Here is a 20,528-nt window from a genome sequence, read left to right on the forward strand (position 1 = left end):
CAACTAAAGACATTTGTTATTTTTTTCTTTCAATCTTTGGTTTCATCTGAAATGACACTAAAAACTTCACTTTCTTTTACTTCTCTCATTAGTTCACTTTGTACCATCTCAGCTCAGCCACATGCATGCACCCTTTTCTCTATGAGGCGGTCAGGCTTTCTCAGCTCAGCCCTCAAGAACTCTCGATGACCTCTGCTCTATATTTCGAGTTAAAGTTAATAGGAGCACATCTGTAATTGTTTTAATGTAAGTAGAGTTTTCCTCCACTTTCTTTTTCCGGTCCTCATTTATGACGTCTAACGTGGATCCCAAATAATTTATGCTCGTGGACTATTGTCCTGCAAATGTCCTTCACTTTGCGTTGATGTTCTCCTCAGATTCCGTAAATTCGAAGATTCCATCTCCGACCCTATCGGTCAGTCTCGTTTACCATTTACTCCATTTCAGTGAGTTTCTTCTCCTGCTTTGCAACCTGAGTTTTCAATGTTGCGTTCTGCTGCTTCAGAGTATTTACTTCCTCAGAATTGAAATCAATCGCCTTCTTCAGGTTAACGGTGCTGACAGTGTTATTTCACCAAATCCATTATGTCATCTTCGCTCTCTGATTTTAGCTGCGAGGATACGGATGATGTCCTGTTGCTGACTCAGTGATGGTTCACTTGTCCGCCTCTTTGGAAGTTGCTCCCTGGTTGGGGTATTCCGGTATGACTGCAAGCATATAAATGAGTTTCAGCAAAAGCTATTTTCTCCTTGGAAGTCTCAACATCCAATATCTCCGCAACAGTTTGGTTATGACCTTAATCCATACTGCTAGTAATGAAGATGTTAGCGATGGCTTGATCAATGACAAAATGATTCAAAATAGCTACATTGTATGGGTATATATTTTTGATCGTTGCAACCTAAAATGATTAACGTGAGAACCGTAATTGTTCCTCAGCTATAAATGTTACGACCTCTCATGCCGCCATCAACGTGTTGAGTTTGTCGTGACGTTTACAGAACTATGCAAACAACGTCCGTTATTGACCGAAGAGGGGCGGCTGCGCGGTAAACGTTTCTCTCTTCACAGTGTCACTTGAGTGAGTGCGAGTGTCGAGACATACATACCATACCGGCTCTTCGATTTTCAACTTTTTACGCATAGGATTTGGAACAAACCGTCACATCTGGATTAAAATCCGTAATTTGAACATGAGGTAGGTGAAATAGCCTTTCTAGAGCACTGTGCCCTGGTTAATATGAGATGTGGATCTCATCTTTTTCACTTACACCAGGAAGCTACTCTGAAAATATAGTTTATCAATTACTTCACAATGGAAGAAGTTAAAACTGCACTAAAGCTACCCTTAAATATGCACTGCAGAAATTGCTCCTGGTTGCTAAAATGATCGTAGTTCACCTAATTAATGTCAGTGTATGTAACAGAGCAGTCATGGTGTAGAGAATCATTGTACCGTCTACACCCCTGTGAAATATATTTTCCATAACTAAATATTGTATTTTCAGCTGTTTTAAAGCTGGTGTACAAAACTGAAAGTAAAAGACTCAAACTAATCTTAAGAACGGAGCATAGAAATAGCACACATAGAACAGCTCTACTGCTTCTTAGATTTGCTCTCAAAGATAATGAATGATCTATGACTCACATTTCTATGTGAATTTGGTGCGGTCGCCCAAAAAAGTTTAGTTTACATAACTGAAGTTACTTTTAAAAAGGCGTTTGCTACATCCAAATACTTTGTGAAAAATTATTTTATGCAAATCTGGAATGTCATTGAATACAAATTGCACGAACAGATCACTATTGGGCCATACTTTACCACAGTGTAATTTAGCCTTTTAAAAACAACTTTTTAAAAGTGACAATTAGGCACTTGTGACGGTGGCTAAACAAGTATTGTGTAATTCCAGTAGTTACCTACACCCCTAGATGGCAATAAAGTAATCAACTACTGAAAACACTACCTAGATTTGAATTTGTTCAACTACCACCAAGCTACTGCAAAAAATGGAGCTAAATTACTAGTTGACGTGCATGTAGTTCACACCAATCCAATGCCTTTATGTATCCACCGCAGAACGGGATCTGTTCATGTTTCTTTCACAACGTTTAAATGTTATCGGTAAAGATTTGTTGCAACAAAAAAACGAATAATTTCCTGAATATTTTGTTCTGAAAGTACAATTGCAAGGCGCGTCTAGCTCTAGTCCAGGGTGTAACGAACGTGCCTGTAGTATTTTCCATGTCGAGAATCAGAAAGTCAACTTCTGACATTTTTAAATTCAGTGTCACAATAAAGGCTTCTGAAAGTTCATGTTGATAACTGAAAGACCGTAGTTCTGAACACAGGAAAGCGACAGGAAGAGGCACCAATCGAAATTGCGCTCGACGCAGATTTTTTGCGGTAGATAAGATAGATGTCTCGGGGGCAGTTTCTGTGCACCTTTGCATGCGCAGTGTGTGACCATGTCAAGCAGAATGTGAAACTGTTGGAAAATATAAGTTCAGCTTCTGTTCTGAATCAGGGTCAACGCTACTGCCACCGCTGCTTCAGTGGAAAACGTGACTGACTTCATCAGCGAGATGTATAGCCTCTAGGTCAGGGGTCTGCAACAGGCGGCCTGCGGGCCAAAACCAGCCCGCGAGTGATTTTTCTTTTACATTCTCTTTATGGCCTTAGTTATGGTCAATTTGCAGTGTGTTAATTATTTTCCATCCCCTGACCATTTGCTCTGACAGCTGAATCTAGTTACTCTAGGCTTTGTGCATCACATCTGGAGACGGAACAAATACCTCTTTCCCAAACCATAGCAAATTATAAATACTCTTATTCAATCAAGCTGTCAAACCCAAACCGGTCCTCACCTTAAATATTTTATTACATGACTCAGGTTTCATTGCACCAATGTAAATATACTTCTGACTTCTGATTGTTGGTTAACCGTCTATGTAAAAACACAGAACTTGGTAAAAGAGCTGGAATGCTGTGAACGTTTGTGTACCTGAATATAGCCCCTAGACTACCTGAGGCCAGCCAGCTTTCTCACATATCATAAACTTGAACTTTTATAACCCTGGACTGACTGTATGGTTTCTAACCTAGAAGTTAGAACCATGGACTGACTGTATGGGTTCTAACCTAGAAGTTAGAACCATGGACTGTGTGTCTGCGCGATGTGTCCCAAATGACACCCTTCACCCTACATAGTGCCCTTCTTTTGCACTAAACAGGGAATAGAGAGCCATTTGAGGACATGTAGGCCTCTACAGTCAAGACACATATTAACATTAGATGAGGATATGTTGGTGGTTTGGTTTCCCATCAGTGAGAGTCGAGTTTGAAATTTCCACTGAACTCGCATCGCGTCCTCCTCCTCCCAACTGTTGCTACTCGATAACAGACTATACTGCTGGTAAATTACTGCTACAGGTTCAGAAAAGTCCCTCAGAGCAGAGGAGCTGTAGGTGGCATGGCAACGTTGACTCAATAGCCTTTCCATTTTTAAATGAATTAGCCAAAATAGTGTATCATTAATCTGACTATCAAATCAAGCTTTATTTATACAGCACATTTCAGACATGGAATGCAAAACTAACAAAACACAATGGAAATAAAAGCGGAAATATTTACTTCACAACAAACATACGATAAACAAAAGAATGACACAAACTGAACAACTAAAAAGCCCCCTGAGGAAAAGCAAAGCTAAAAAGGTGTTTTAAGATCCTTTTTAAATATGTTCACAGTTTCAGCCCCCCTCAGGTTCTCTGGCAGGCTATTCCAGAGGCTGGGGGCATAGTAACTAAAGGCTGGGGGCATAGTAACTAAAGGCTGCCTCCATGTCTCTTGGTCTCCTCAGGTTCTCTGGCAGACTATTCCAGAGGCTGGGGGCATAGTAACTAAAGGCTGCCTCCATGTCTCTTGGTCTCCTCAGGTTCTCTGGCAGGCTATTCCAGAGGCTGGGGGCATAGTAACTAAAGGCTGCCTCCATGTCTCTTGGTCTCCTCAGGTTCTCTGGCAGGCTATTCCAGAGGCTGGGGGCATAGTAACTAAAGGCTGCCTCCATGTCTCTTGGTCTCCTCAGGTTCTCTGGCAGGCTATTCCAGAGGCTGGGGGCATAGTAACTAAAGGCTGCCTCCATGTCTCTTGGTCTCCTCAGGTTCTCTGGCAGGCTATTCCAGAGGCTGGGGGCATAGTAACTAAAGGCTGCCTCCATGTCTCTTGGTCCCCCTCAGGTTCTCTGGCAGGCTATTCCAGAGGCTGGGGGCATAGTAACTAAAGGCTGCCTCCATGTCTCTTGGTCTCCTCAGGTTCTCTGGCAGGCTATTCCAGAGGCTGGGGGCATAGTAACTAAAGGCTGCCTCCATGTCTCTTGGTCTCCTCAGGTTCTCTGGCAGGCTATTCCAGAGGCTGGGGGCATAGTAACTAAAGGCTGCCTCCATGTCTCTTGGTCTCCTCAGGTTCTCTGGCAGGCTATTCCAGAGGCTGGGGGCATAGTAACTAAAGGCTGCCTCCATGTCTCTTGGTCTCCTCAGGTTCTCTGGCAGGCTATTCCAGAGGCTGGGGGCATAGTAACTAAAGGCTGCCTCCATGTCTCTTGGTCCCCCTCAGGTTCTCTGGCAGGCTATTCCAGAGGCTGGGGGCATAGTAACTAAAGGCTGCCTCCATGTCTCTTGGTCTCCTCAGGTTCTCTGGCAGGCTATTCCAGAGGCTGGGGGCATAGTAACTAAAGGCTGCCTCCATGTCTCTTGGTCTCCTCAGGTTCTCTGGCAGGCTATTCCAGAGGCTGGGGGCATAGTAACTAAAGGCTGCCTCCATGTCTCTTGGTCTCCTCAGGTTCTCTGGCAGGCTATTCCAGAGGCTGGGGGCATAGTAACTAAAGGCTGCCTCCATGTCTCTTGGTCTCCTCAGGTTCTCTGGCAGGCTATTCCAGAGGCTGGGGGCATAGTAACTAAAGGCTGCCTCCATGTCTCTTGGTCTCCTCAGGTTCTCTGGCAGGCTATTCCAGAGGCTGGGGGCATAGTAACTAAAGGCTGCCTCCATGTCTCTTGGTCCCCCTCAGGTTCTCTGGCAGGCTATTCCAGAGGCTGGGGGCATAGTAACTAAAGGCTGCCTCCATGTCTCTTGGTCTCCTCAGGTTCTCTGGCAGGCTATTCCAGAGGCTGGGGGCATAGTAACTAAAGGCTGCCTCCATGTCTCTTGGTCTCCTCAGGTTCTCTGGCAGGCTATTCCAGAGGCTGGGGGCATAGTAACTAAAGGCTGCCTCCATGTCTCTTGGTCTCCTCAGGTTCTCTGGCAGGCTATTCCAGAGGCTGGGGGCATAGTAACTAAAGGCTGCCTCCATGTCTCTTGGTCTCCTCAGGTTCTCTGGCAGGCTATTCCAGAGGCTGGGGGCATAGTAACTAAAGGCTGCCTCCATGTCTCTTGGTCTCCTCAGGTTCTCTGGCAGACTATTCCAGAGGCTGGGGGCATAGTAACTAAAGGCTGCCTCCATGTCTCTTGGTCTCCTCAGGTTCTCTGGCAGGCTATTCCAGAGGCTGGGGGCATAGTAACTAAAGGCTGCCTCCATGTCTCTTGGTCTCCTCAGGTTCTCTGGCAGGCTATTCCAGAGGCTGGGGGCATAGTAACTAAAGGCTGCCTCCATGTCTCTTGGTCTCCTCAGGTTCTCTGGCAGGCTATTCCAGAGGCTGGGGGCATAGTAACTAAAGGCTGCCTCCATGTCTCTTGGTCTCCTCAGGTTCTCTGGCAGGCTATTCCAGAGGCTGGGGGCATAGTAACTAAAGGCTGCCTCCATGTCTCTTGGTCTCCTCAGGTTCTCTGGCAGGCTATTCCAGAGGCTGGGGGCATAGTAACTAAAGGCTGCCTCCATGTCTCTTGGTCTCCTCAGGTTCTCTGGCAGGCTATTCCAGAGGCTGGGGGCATAGTAACTAAAGGCTGCCTCCATGTCTCTTGGTCTCCTCAGGTTCTCTGGCAGGCTATTCCAGAGGCTGGGGGCATAGTAACTAAAGGCTGCCTCCATGTCTCTTGGTCTCCTCAGGTTCTCTGGCAGACTATTCCAGAGGCTGGGGGCATAGTAACTAAAGGCTGCCTCCATGTCTCTTGGTCTCCTCAGGTTCTCTGGCAGGCTATTCCAGAGGCTGGGGGCATAGTAACTAAAGGCTGCCTCCATGTCTCTTGGTCTCCTCAGGTTCTCTGGCAGGCTATTCCAGAGGCTGGGGGCATAGTAACTAAAGGCTGCCTCCATGTCTCTTGGTCTCCTCAGGTTCTCTGGCAGGCTATTCCAGAGGCTGGGGGCATAGTAACTAAAGGCTGCCTCCATGTCTCTTGGTCCCCCTCAGGTTCTCTGGCAGGCTATTCCAGAGGCTGGGGGCATAGTAACTAAAGGCTGCCTCCATGTCTCTTGGTCTCCTCAGGTTCTCTGGCAGGCTATTCCAGAGGCTGGGGGCATAGTAACTAAAGGCTGCCTCCATGTCTCTTGGTCTCCTCAGGTTCTCTGGCAGGCTATTCCAGAGGCTGGGGGCATAGTAACTAAAGGCTGCCTCCATGTCTCTTGGTCCCCCTCAGGTTCTCTGGCAGGCTATTCCAGAGGCTGGGGGCATAGTAACTAAAGGCTGCCTCCATGTCTCTTGGTCTCCTCAGGTTCTCTGGCAGGCTATTCCAGAGGCTGGGGGCATAGTAACTAAAGGCTGCCTCCATGTCTCTTGGTCTCCTCAGGTTCTCTGGCAGGCTATTCCAGAGGCTGGGGGCATAGTAACTAAAGGCTGCCTCCATGTCTCTTGGTCTCCTCAGGTTCTCTGGCAGGCTATTCCAGAGGCTGGGGGCATAGTAACTAAAGGCTGCCTCCATGTCTCTTGGTCTCCTCAGGTTCTCTGGCAGGCTATTCCAGAGGCTGGGGGCATAGTAACTAAAGGCTGCCTCCATGTCTCTTGGTCTCCTCAGGTTCTCTGGCAGGCTATTCCAGAGGCTGGGGGCATAGTAACTAAAGGCTGCCTCCATGTCTCTTGGTCCCCCTCAGGTTCTCTGGCAGGCTATTCCAGAGGCTGGGGGCATAGTAACTAAAGGCTGCCTCCATGTCTCTTGGTCTCCTCAGGTTCTCTGGCAGGCTATTCCAGAGGCTGGGGGCATAGTAACTAAAGGCTGCCTCCATGTCTCTTGGTCTCCTCAGGTTCTCTGGCAGGCTATTCCAGAGGCTGGGGGCATAGTAACTAAAGGCTGCCTCCATGTCTCTTGGTCTCCTCAGGTTCTCTGGCAGGCTATTCCAGAGGCTGGGGGCATAGTAACTAAAGGCTGCCTCCATGTCTCTTGGTCTCCTCAGGTTCTCTGGCAGGCTATTCCAGAGGCTGGGGGCATAGTAACTAAAGGCTGCCTCCATGTCTCTTGGTCTCCTCAGGTTCTCTGGCAGACTATTCCAGAGGCTGGGGGCATAGTAACTAAAGGCTGCCTCCATGTCTCTTGGTCTCCTCAGGTTCTCTGGCAGGCTATTCCAGAGGCTGGGGGCATAGTAACTAAAGGCTGCCTCCATGTCTCTTGGTCTCCTCAGGTTCTCTGGCAGGCTATTCCAGAGGCTGGGGGCATAGTAACTAAAGGCTGCCTCCATGTCTCTTGGTCTCCTCAGGTTCTCTGGCAGGCTATTCCAGAGGCTGGGGGCATAGTAACTAAAGGCTGCCTCCATGTCTCTTGGTCTCCTCAGGTTCTCTGGCAGGCTATTCCAGAGGCTGGGGGCATAGTAACTAAAGGCTGCCTCCATGTCTCTTGGTCTCCTCAGGTTCTCTGGCAGGCTATTCCAGAGGCTGGGGGCATAGTAACTAAAGGCTGCCTCCATGTCTCTTGGTCTCCTCAGGTTCTCTGGCAGGCTATTCCAGAGGCTGGGGGCATAGTAACTAAAGGCTGCCTCCATGTCTCTTGGTCTCCTCAGGTTCTCTGGCAGGCTATTCCAGAGGCTGGGGGCATAGTAACTAAAGGCTGCCTCCATGTCTCTTGGTCTCCTCAGGTTCTCTGGCAGACTATTCCAGAGGCTGGGGGCATAGTAACTAAAGGCTGCCTCCATGTCTCTTGGTCTCCTCAGGTTCTCTGGCAGGCTATTCCAGAGGCTGGGGGCATAGTAACTAAAGGCTGCCTCCATGTCTCTTGGTCCCCCTCAGGTTCTCTGGCAGGCTATTCCAGAGGCTGGGGGCATAGTAACTAAAGGCTGCCTCCATGTCTCTTGGTCTCCTCAGGTTCTCTGGCAGGCTATTCCAGAGGCTGGGGGCATAGTAACTAAAGGCTGCCTCCATGTCTCTTGGTCTCCTCAGGTTCTCTGGCAGGCTATTCCAGAGGCTGGGGGCATAGTAACTAAAGGCTGCCTCCATGTCTCTTGGTCTCCTCAGGTTCTCTGGCAGGTTATTCCAGAGGCTGGGGGCATAGTAACTAAAGGCTGCCTCCATGTCTCTTGGTCTCCTCAGGTTCTCTGGCAGACTATTCCAGAGGCTGGGGGCATAGTAACTAAAGGCTGCCTCCATGCCTCTTGGTCCTGGGCTTTGGGATAGTTATAAGGCTGTCTCTCCATGCCTCTTGGTCCTGGGCTTTGGGATAGTTATAAGGCTGTCTCTCCATGCCTCTTGGTCCTAGGCTTTGGGATAGTTATAAGGCTGTCTCTCCATGCCTCTTGGTCCTAGGCTTCGGGGATAGTTATAAGGCTGTCTCTCCATGCCTCTTGGTCCCTAGGCTTTGGGATAGTTAAGGCTGTCTCTCCATGCCTCTTGGTCTTAGGCTTTGGGATAGTTATAAGGCTGTCTCTCCATGCCTCTTGGTCTTAGGCTTTGGGATAGTTAAAAGGCTGTCTCTCCATGCCTCTTGGTCCCTAGGCTTTGGGATAGTTATAAGGCTGTCTCTCCATGCCTCTTGGTCCTAGGCTTTGGGATAGTTAAAAGGCTGTCTCTCCATGCCTCTTGGTCCCTAGGCTTTGGGATAGTTATAAGGCTGTCTCTCCATGCCTCTTGGTCTTAGGCTTTGGGATAGTTATAAGGCTGTCTCTCCATGCCTCTTGGTCCCTAGGCTTTGGGATAGTTATAAGGCTGTCTCTCCATGCCTCTTGGTCCTAGGCTTTGGGATAGTTATAAGGCTGTCTCTCCATGCCTCTTGGTCTTAGGCTTTGGGATAGTTATAAGGCTGTCTCTCCATGCCTCTTGGTCTTAGGCTTTGGGATAGTTAAAAGGCTGTCTCTCCATGCCTCTTGGTCCTAGGCTTTGGGATAGTTAAAAGGCTGTCTCTCCATGCCTCTTGGTCCCTAGGCTTTGGGATAGTTAAAAGGCTGTCTCTCCATGCCTCTTGGTCCCTAGGCTTTGGGATAGTTAAAAGGCTGTCTCTCCATGCCTCTTGGTCCCTAGGCTTTGGGATAGTTATAAGGCTGTCTCTCCATGCCTCTTGGTCCTAGGCTTTGGGATAGTTAAAAGGCTGTCTCTCCATGCCTCTTGGTCCCTAGGCTTTGGGATAGTTATAAGGCTGTCTCTCCATGCCTCTTGGTCCTGGGCTTTGGGATAGTTAAAAGGCTGTCTCTCCATGCCTCTTGGTCCTAGGCTTTGGGACAGTTATAAGGCTGTCTCTCCATGCCTCTTGGTCCTAGGCTTTGGGATAGTTATAAGGCTGTCTCTCCATGCCTCTTGGTCCTGAGCTTTGGGATAGTTATAAGGCTGTCTCTCCATGCCTCTTGGTCCTAGGCTTTGGGATAGTTATAAGGCTGTCTCTCCATGCCTCTTGGTCCTAGGCTTTGGGATGGTTATAAGGCTGTCTCTCCATGCCTCTTGGTCCTAGGCTTTGGGATAGTTAAAAGGCCAGAGGACCCGAGGGACCTACTGGGTACATAACTTAAAAGCATGTCTGACATGTATTGGGGTGCACAATCATGGAGTGAGTTGAAAACCAATAGAATAATCTTCAAATGAATTCTAAAACTCGCAGCCAGTGCAGAGACCTTAAAACCGGTGTAATGTGTTTTCTCCGTCTGGTCTTGGTCAGAACCAGTGCTGCAGCATGCTGTATGTTTTGCAGTTGACCAATGGCTTTCTTGGGTAGACCAGACAGGAGAGCATTACAGGAGTCAAGCCTGCTTGTAGTAAAAGTATTGAGTCTTTCTGTATCAGCGTAAGAGAGAAACGACCACACCTTGGAGATGTTCCTCAGGTGGCAAAAAGCTATTTTGGTCACATTACTAATGTGTGATTTGAAATGTAAGAATCTAAAATAACTCGTTTTTTTTTTACCTGCTCTTTTATCTTTATTGCCTGTGCATTAAAATGTGCGTCCAGATTCTCTCTATGCTTTGGCTCCAACGACAAGTACCTCGGTGCTTTGGCTCCAACGACAAGTACCTCGGTGCTTTGGCTCCAACGACAAGTACCTCGGTGCTTTGGCTCCAACGACAAGTACCTCGGTGCTTTGGCTCCAACGACAAGTACCTCGGTGCTTTGGCCCCAACGACAAGTACCTCGGTAATAACCAGGTCCAGCAGAAAGCCCCTTGGTAATAACCAGGTCCAGCAGAAAGCCCCTTGGTAATAACCAGGTCCAGCAGAAAGCCCCTTGGTAATAACCAGGTCCAGTAGAAAGCACCTTGGTAATAACCAGGTCCAGTAGAAAGCCCCTTGGTAATAACCAGGTCCAGTAGAAAGCCCCTTGGTAATAACCAGGTCCAGAGAATGGCTGTGGTTATGGGTGGGCCCAGTAACATGTTGGATAAAGTCCATAGAGCTCAAAAGATTGACTCCAAGGCCATTTAATTTATCAATCTTTTTGTCAACATGAATATTAAAATCGCCCAACACAATGATTTTATCATAATTCTCAAGGACAATAGTTAAGAGATATCAGTAAAGAAAGTGGGGCAGTGCTTTGGTGGCCTATACAGGGTTATGGCCAGCACTGGTGGCTGACATTTAAACACTGAAAGCTGTAGTCTGGGGGGACGGCTTCAATAAGAGAGGCACTACAGTCTGAAGACAGCCATGTTTCAGTGAGAGACATGCAATCAACTTTGCACTCAGTAATGAGGTCATTCATAAGAAAGGTTTTACTAGGGCCTCCTGAGTGGCGCGGTGGTCTATCTGTGCCACTAGAATCTGGGTTCGAGTCCAGGCTCTGTCACAGCTGTCCGCGACCGGCGCACAATTGGCCCAGCGTCATCAGGGTTAGGGGAGGGTTTGGCCGGCAGGGATGTCCTTGTCCTATCGCGCACTAGCGACTCCTGTGGCGGGCCGGGCGCAGTGCACGCTGACACGGTCGCCAGGTGTACAGTGTTTCCTCCGACACATTGGTGCGGCTGGCTTCCGGGTTGGATGCGCGCTGTGCTAAGAAGCAGTGCGGCTCGGTTGGATTGTGTTTCGGAGGACGCATGGCTCTCGACCTTCGCCTCTCCCGAGTCCGTACGGGAATTGCAGCGATGAGACAAGACTGTAACTACCAATTGGATACCACGAAATTGTGGAGAAAAAGGGGTAACCATGTTTTCTGACCGTCTCTATCAGAATGGTAGGAGATACGTTTGTATAAACTCACCAGAAGGTGGTGTTAAAGGAACATAGATAAGGTTACTCACAATAACCATAGCCTGTGTCCTGTCTGAAGTATGTCCTGGCATATGTGTCCTGTCTGAAGTATGTCCTGGCATATGTGTCCTGTCTGAAGTATGTCCTGGGATATGTGTCCTGTCTGAAGTATGTCCTGGCATATGTGTCCTGTCTGAAGTATGTCCTGGCATATGTGTCCTGTCTGAAGTATGTCCTGGGATATGTGTCCTGTCTGAAGTATGTCCTGGGATATGTGTCCTGTCTGAAGTATGTCCTGGGATATGTGTCCTGTCTGAAGTATGTCCTGGCATATGTGTCCTGTCTGAAGTATGTCCTGGCATATGTGTCCTGTGAAGTATGTCCTGGCATATGTGTCCTGTCTGAAGTATGTCCTGGCATATGTGTCCTGTCTGAAGTATGTCCTGGGATATGTGTCCTGTCTGAAGTATGTCCTGGGATATGTGTCCTGTCTGAAGTATGTCCTGGGATATGTGTCCTGTCTGAAGTATGTCCTGGGATATGTGTCCTGTCTGAAGTATGTCCTGGGATATGTGTCCTGTCTGAAGTATGTCCTGGGATATGTGTCCTGTCTGAAGTATGTCCTGGCATATGTGTCCTGTCTGAAGTATGTCCTGGCATATGTGTCCTGTCTGAAGTATGTCCTGGGATATGTGTCCTGTCTGAAGTATGTCCTGGCATATGTGTCCTGTGAAGTATGTCCTGGCATATGTGTCCTGTCTGAAGTATGTCCTGGCATATGTGTCCTGTCTGAAGTATGTCCTGGCATATGTGTCCTGTCTGAAGTATGTCCTGGCATATGTGTCCTGTCTGAAGTATGTCCTGGGATATGTATCCTGTCTGAAGTATGTCCTGGGATATGTGTCCTGTCTGAAGTATGTCCTGGCATATGTATCCTGTCTGAAGTATGTCCTGGGATATGTGTCCTGTCTGAAGTATGTCCTGGGATATGTGTCCTGTCTGAAGTATGTCCTGGGATATGTGTCCTGTCTGAAGTATGTCCTGGGATATGTATCCTGTCTGAAGTATGTCCTGGGATATGTGTCCTGTCTGAAGTGAATCACAGACGTCTATGATGTTTCTACCTTTGTGTACCTATTCAGGATACATCACTATGAAGAGAATTGTGTTACTGTCATGATGTTTTTATTTATTTTTATTTATTTTTATTTTACCGTTATTTTACCAGGTAAGTTGACTGAGAACACGTTCTCATTTGCAGCAACGACCTGGGGAATAGTTACAGGGGAGAGGAGGGGGATGAATGAGCCAATTGTAAACTGGGGATTATTAGGTGACCATGATTGTTTGAGGGCCAGATTGGGAATTTAGCCAGGACACCGTTTGTTTGTCCTACATTTTTAATCTCCGCCCCCGTCCCCGCAGGAGGCCGCCATTGTAAATAATAATTAGTTCTTAACTGACTTACCTAGTTAAAAAAATAAAACATTCTTATTCATAATTATGCATTTCTGTGTACTACAGATCAGGGATCATGATGTAATTCCGTTACCGTAATTCTGTTACCGGGTGTAAATCTACTTCACTTACCGTAGTTCAATAACCAAAATAGATTTAGGTGACACTCCATTGTTTATACATATAGACATCTTTGAATCCTAACTCGGAGTAGATATTTAGGAGTTTTGGGAAAACCTGCCCACATAGGGGAATTTTACCGTCATTCTGTTACTAAACTTTGCATCTGCACTGTTGGAGTAAATGTGTTTTTGTAAAAATGTTCAGTGTAAATTGTTTTCGAAGAAGTCCTTGTGCATGGAGTTGTATGGTTTGTTGAACTTTGAAATCATTGATTTTAGCTAAATCAGTCATTCTGTTACTGTAGAATTGCCCTCATTCTTTGCTAACAGGATGTTGTGTGTTGCTATAAGTTACATGTGATGTTTAATTTGGCAGGCTGTGTGTTGCTGGGACTTGACAGCAGCTGATCCTCCACTGTGGCAGACAGAATGATGCTGCCCACTCCCTGTTATTCACCCACAGCTACTAACAGGTAGGCCTACATACACGTGGTTTCCTAGAAACAAGTGGTGAATTAACTAACCCTTTGGCTAAACTTACCCCACTCTCCCCTACAAATGTTTCAGTAATTCCGTTACCATGTATGTCCTACTATAGTACATTTCCATGTAAAAGGACACATGAGCACCAACATGTGAAATTCATAGGAGCTTGAGGTGTATATACATTTTTCAATCATTTTCCATCCTAATAATTTTGCAAAAGTCTTTAATTTCTGGTCGAACAGATTGAGAAGCGGTCTTAGAAAACGTCTAGCAGAAAAAGTCTTAAAAGATATTAGAAAACATCAATACACAATAATGTTGAGGTAAAGCACCCTGCCAACTAACATCAACGTTTAGTTTGGAGAAACGATTTGCCATCTGTAAGTTTGGAGAAACATTGCCTTGTCATTCTATTACCAAAAACGAGCGGCGCAACTTTGGTTTTAGAAATGGGGGGACGATATAATTATTATAACTTTGTTTATCCAGTCGGATAAACGCTCCAAACAGCCTGACCGCCTCGTCCACATGGTCCGTTGCCTCGTTTTGTATCACATTCCAATGATAAAACTGGGGGGGACAGAAATGCCACATACTGTATCTTGAAGATATTTCTAATTTCTCTCCTTCATGAAGAGGAAGCATCATGAAAGTTTACAGAAATAACAAGGTAGACCTACCAATTAGTTAGAGTATTTTTACTGTCACTAAATTGGTAACGGAATTACTGAAACATTTGTAGGGGAGAGTGTGGTAGCCAAAGGGTTAGTTAATTCACCACTTGTTTCTAGGAAACCAAGTCACCATTTCATGGAGTCTGTGAAGGAAGAAACCACATGGAAAAAGTGTTAAGCAAGTTCAGTCCAAAAACACAGATTTTTACTAAGTCAAATACATTTTCCGCAGATTTTTTTGAAAGATATCACGTAGTAGAACTGCATAAGTGTTCCTCTCCACTTTCTGGAGGACCGAGTTTTGAAATCAGTTGAATTAGAGTATGATCGCTAAAGAATGCCCAGTGGAATTAGAGTATGATAGCTAAAGAATGCCCAGTGGAATTAGAGTATGATAGCTGAGGAATGCCCAGTGGAATTAGAGTATGATCGCTAAGCAGACGGAGAAGGTTCTGGCGTTTGATTGCAAATAAATTAATGAGGCCCTAATCTATAGATTTCACATGACTGAGAATACAGATATGCATCTGTTCGTCACAGACACCTTAAAAAAAAAGGTAGTGGTGTGGATCAGAAAACCAGTCAGTATCTGACCACCATTTGCCTCGTGCAGCGCAACACATCTCATTCGCATAGAGTTGATCAGGCTGTTGATTGTGGCCTGTGGAATTTAATCTTGTTCAAATGTTGACATGCACCTGCAAAAAATAGATTGCTCAGATGTGCGAGTGCATAGTATGAGACTAGATGTTCAAGGCTGTCTCCAGACCATACATTTTTCCTCCACGTTTCCTACTTTTATCAACTTCTATGATAATAATGGTAAAAAAAATCGATAAACACTTTCAAACCCTTCTGGATTATACAATCTAATTAGTATGGTGATACTGTCATCCTAATAAAGGTTATACTTCTATTAACGGGAGTGAATTTGAGCAAAAATACACACACAGCATGTTAAGACAAACTAAGAAAAAACAAAACATGCTGCAGCTGAGCCTGTGGTGGTGACAACACTTCCTCAGTCAGACTGTCTGTCGCACGGTAATTCACCATAATTAACATTAACACATTTAGCATCTCCTGGCTTACTTTAGCACACAAGATTTGCTGAGAATTCGATATCATTATTTTATAGTATTTTATAGTATGAAGAATATAGTTGATCAAAGCTGAATAAAATAGACAGGATATTTTCTCCAAATGATTTGAGGGAGTGTTCACATGCTGCTATTCTGTGTTGAGCGGTTAACAAAGAAACAGGTCCTCCTATATGCTTCATTTAGAGTTACTAATGTAACTTTAGTTGTTCTACAAACGTTGGGCTATATATGTTTTGATGTTAAATACATTGTAAGGCTGCATGATGAGACTCTAATGATGATTTGAAAAAAAATCACTTGAAAGGCATGAGCTCTGCTTTGTTTTTTTAAGCAGGCTGTACACACTACATCAGTCTCTCATTCACAATGAGACAAGCACTTGATAATCCCTTGAATTTCCCAGCGGCATCCCCTTTGTGTGGCCAGAGTGCACCCTAAAACAATCCATGCCTTTTGCGGCCAGTGGCCGTTGTGCCCTTTTCCCTGAGTGCTGCCTGCACCGAAGAACCTGTCACTCACATGGCTCATGTGATCGGGTCTTTCTCACAGGCTACAAGTGAAGACAGACACATCTTATCCAATTCCCAGGTGCATAGTGAAGATATTGGAAGAACTGTCCACATTTACTTTTCATCAGCCAACAAGATGAGTAGTCCTAACGAACAGCAAAAGCACTAGCCTGTGTCAATCTACTCTCCCCCATAGTACAACAGCTGACCTTTTCTATTCTGTGCAAGAAATCAATTTTCTAACATAGTCTGGGACAGTTGTGGGATGCGATAGATCCCAAATTAATACAACCACTAGCATAAAAAAAACAGAAAGTTTAGCTAAAATGTTGATGAACTATTAGGCTATTTCTTCACATTATAAACGCAGCAATGCGGACATGGCAGTAGGCTATAAGCGCAAATGTTCCATTAGCTGGAAAACACCATGATCACAAGTGACCACAAATGAGATTATGCAGGTAATGCTTTTATTATAAAGGGGAATTTTTATGGTGACAATGATCTTCCCCAAACTTGAAACTCACATGCTGCTTATATATGTAGTTAGGCTCTACACCCCTTGTAAAGCAGATTAATGTGCTTAGTTTTAAAAGTTATTCGCCCATTTTAGTTGTAATATAAACCATATCAAAACATATAGGCCTATGGGCTATGCTACATGAGGTGTGCAACTATAATTTGAAAAACTCTGGGGGGGGGGAAAGACTTACGGCACACAAGCTGGGCATCATTCACAAGTGATAGGCTAATATTGTCACCCATCAGTTGTCTTTACATATAGTAAGTTATATATGTGTGACATTTGTTTTGATTTATGATGGACCATTATTATACACCTGTCCTGAAACAGGGGCAGCTGGGAAAAAATACCTGTCATCTCTGCATTAAATAGCAAATGGAGGGTGCTTTTTCTGTGGTTCATTTTAGCCAGGTAGGCTCTACTCCTGTTGTAAAGACAAGCAATGTGCTTAATAATAGGGATGTTGAGAAATAAATATAGTAGGCCTGGCCTATAGAAAGCTGGTAGGACCCTCATCTTTTTAATAGAGGCCATCACTCTGTTTTCTCATGCATAGCCTATAGAAATGTTGCGCAACATGAGCTCAGGGGCTCTCATTAAGTGTTTGGTTAGATTTTCAAATATATTTGCATTGATGTCAGAGTGATTAGAGGGACAATAGAGTGCTGAGTACCAGGCAGTTTGGTAGACTACTAATGACCATCAGCAGCATCAGAGCTTGGAGAAGCCTAATCACCGTGACTAAATGGTCACGTGGAATTTGCCTGCCTTCATGACTCGTGACCGCTGGTGTGGCGGTAATACGGTCACTGCAACAGCCATAGCTGCAGCTCATTTGGCAATTTGGGATCCCTAACTTCTAAACAGGGACTCGAAACCAAGTTGCAAGCGTCCACTCTGGTTGTGGAGAATTATTCTTAACAACAGTGGTAACGTATTCGGCGAGATCAGTCATATTAGAAGATCTGGGACAAAAGTACAACATTCATCGCCAATGATTGCACGAGTGCCGTCCTTGACCTGCCAAAAGAAACTCTGTTTTACAGAGCCGGTTTACCCTCCGTATCCAGGGAAAAACACATTACAGAACCTGGAGGAAGGTGCCTGAGTGATGGCAGTGGGAGACCTCTTATCTCTCCTCATTCCAGGAGGTTTGTAGTCTCTTAAATGGAGCCTTCAGATCCTTCTCATTGCTTGGAACGGTTCTCATCGATGTCACCACAAACCCAACAGTGCAAGCATTTAATCCATTAAGATTCATAGAACATTGTTGGTCATAGTCTTAAAAGGCATTTTTCTTATCAATGCTATAGTAAAGTTGACCACTTAACCGGACCCAACCCATGGTCCAGCAGGGCTCTCCTTCCACGATGACCATCTACTTCTGGGCCACTCCAGGCCAGCGTTGGTCCCTTTGGCTCAGGACTCCTTCCACGATGACCATCTACTTCTGGGCCACTCCAGGCCAGCGTTGGTCCCTTTGGCTCAGGATAGGAGAAGGATGTGATAGGAGAGAACTGAGGATGGATCAACAACATTGTAGTTAGGGTTAGGGTTAGTGCAGCATTTATTTATTTTTTATCCCTTTCTCTCCCCAATTTCGTGGTATCCAATTGGTAGTTACAGTTTTGTCTCATCGCTGCAACTCCCGTATGGACTCGGGAGAGGCGAAGGCCGATAGCCATGCGTCCTCCAAAACGCAGCCCACTTAACCCGGAAACCAGCCGCACCAATGTGTCGGAGGAAACACCGTACACCTGGCGACCGTGTCAGCGTGCACTGCGCTCCGCCCGCCACAGGAGTCGCTAGTGAGCGATAGGACAATGACATCCCTGCCGGCCAAACCCTCCCCTGACCCGGACCACGCTGGGGCAATTGTGCGAGGTCGTGGCTGGCTGTGACAGAGCCTGAACTCGAACCAAGAATCTCTAGTGGCACAGCTACCCAGTCGGTGACACAGCTAATCTCTAGTGGCACAGCTAGACCACTGTGCCACTCGGGAGGCCCTTTCCGAAGGGGATTCCAACGTGTATTGACTCAGGGTTGAATACTTATCTAATCATACTGTATATTAGTTTTTTTTTTTTTACAAATATTCACATTTTGAATTAACTTAGACAGAGTATTTTGTGAAGATCGTTGATTAAAAAAACTACAATCTATTTTAATCCCACTTTGTAACACAACAAAATGTGGAATAAATCAATGTGTGTGTATACTTCCTGAGGGCACAGTACATGATGTAACTGAAGCCTGTCCTCTGTCCCAGGCCTAACCCTAACCTTTGACCCCTAACTGACCTCTGTCCCAGTAGGCGTGGCCCCCAGCTGATCTGCTGCCGTAGAGAGTTCCAGAACACTCCAGAGGAGGATGACGAAACCTCTACCCCCTGCCCCGACCACCACCCCGACCTCCGCTCTGACCTCCGCCCCGACCACCACCCCGACCTCCGCTCTGACCTCCGCCCCGACCACCACCCCGACCTCCAGCGTGACGACCCCAGCTCCATGGCTGGCTCCGCCTTCAGCAGTCGGAGGGCGGGGCCCAACTACACACCGTATCAGCCTCCTGTAGGCCTCCCAGTCGGGTACAGCCAGCCTACCCCGTTCCCCAGCCAGGCTGATGGCTCCTGGCTTCACCCCAGCTACACCAGCGCCTGGTCTGGTCCTGGACCTGCTTACCCCAGCAGCCTGCCCTCCTGCCTCACCCCCCCAAACTACCCCAGCTACCCAGGGGAGAGCTGCTACTCCCGGGGAAGGTCCCTGCCGGGCCGTTACAGCCCTAGTATGACCAGCCTGGAGCAGCCTCACTCCCTTCATTCCACCCCCCCCTCAGCAGGCCTCTACCACCACTCTCAGACTCCATACACCTGCTGTGCCCAGTGCCCTGTGGATGGCTTCAACATGGGCCACTACCACAGCCCCCGGCCCATCGCTGGTTACCGCCTACCCTCCAGGCCCATGTGTGAGTAACGCTAGCTAACAAACTGTTGTACATCGCACTGTTCCGTACGATTGACCTTATTTTAGTGCCCAAAAAAGGTAATAGTTCCAGGTCAAATGTAATATGAATACTATTGTAAAGCACAATATCTCCCCTTTCCAACAAAATCAATGACGAGGCTTTCATGCTGCCCGTCTCTGCATGATTAAAGAAGGCAATGAGCTCCATCGGGTCTTTTCTTTAAATGGCGGGTGGGGAAGTGAAACCTACTGCGTGGCAGGGGGAGAGATGTTGTGTGGGGAAATGGCTTTTTTCACCTCTAAAATGTAAATAAAACACTATAAAGAGTTTATATAATGTGTCATTACATACCTATTTGAAAGTTTGTGTCGAATTTGAATCTGTTTTTCAGTGTGGCGCTAATGTTATCTTCAGAAGTTAACAGCGGCTGTCGTGGCTTTTGAGAGTCATGATGCTTACAGTGATGGTGCAAACAATGAATGCATTCAGTTGTACAATTGACTAGGTATCCTCCCTGTCCCTTACCTTGTCCCTTACCCTGTCCCTGTCCCCCCTGACCCTGTCCTTGTCCCTGTCCCTTACCCTGTCCCTGTCCCCTCCTGACCCTGTCCCTCTCCCCCCTGACCCTGACCCCCCTGTCCCTTACCCTGACCCTGTCCCCCCTGTCCCTGTCCCCCCTGTCCCCCCTGACCCTGTCCCTGTCCCCCCTGACCCTTTCCCTGTCCCCCCCTGACCCTTTCCCTGTCCCCCCCTGACCCTTTCCCTGTCCCCCCCTGACCCTTTCCCTGTCCCCCCCTGACCCTGTCCCCCCCCCTGACCCTGTCCCCCCTGACCCCCCCCTGACCCCCCCTGTCCCTGTCCCTGACCCCCCTGTCCCTGTCCCTGACCCCCCTGTCCCTGTCCCTGACCCCCCGTCCCTGTCCCTGACCCCCCTGACCCTGTCCCTGACCCTGTCCCTGTCCCTGTCCCCCCCTGTCCCTCCCTGTCCCTTACCCTGTCCCTGTCCCCCCCTGTCCCTTACCCTGTCCCTCCCTGTCCCTTACCCTGTCCCTGTCCCCCCCTGTCCCTGTCCCCCCTGACCCTGTCCCTGTCCCCCCCCTGACCCTGTCCCTGTCCCTTACCCTGTCCCTTACCCTGTCCCTGTCCCCCCCTGTCCCTGTCCCTGT

General features: G+C 47.1%; 1 protein-coding gene across 1 annotated transcript in view; it reads left to right on the plus strand.

Moving 5' to 3' along the window:
• Positions 1-1,046: 1,046 nt before the first annotated feature.
• Positions 1,047-20,528, plus strand: part of traf3ip2l (TRAF3 interacting protein 2-like) — a 57,607-nt gene continuing 38,125 nt past the window's right edge. The window contains exons 1-3 of the mRNA XM_055943962.1: positions 1,047-1,199; positions 13,480-13,576; positions 18,713-19,362. Of these exons, the coding sequence (XP_055799937.1) occupies positions 13,533-13,576; positions 18,713-19,362 (694 nt within the window). The 5' untranslated portion in view covers positions 1,047-1,199; positions 13,480-13,532. The remainder of the gene's footprint in view (positions 1,200-13,479; positions 13,577-18,712; positions 19,363-20,528) is intronic.

Source organism: Salvelinus fontinalis, chromosome 14 (genome assembly GCF_029448725.1).
Source record: "Salvelinus fontinalis isolate EN_2023a chromosome 14, ASM2944872v1, whole genome shotgun sequence".
Taxonomy (NCBI): Eukaryota; Metazoa; Chordata; class Actinopteri; order Salmoniformes; family Salmonidae; genus Salvelinus; species Salvelinus fontinalis.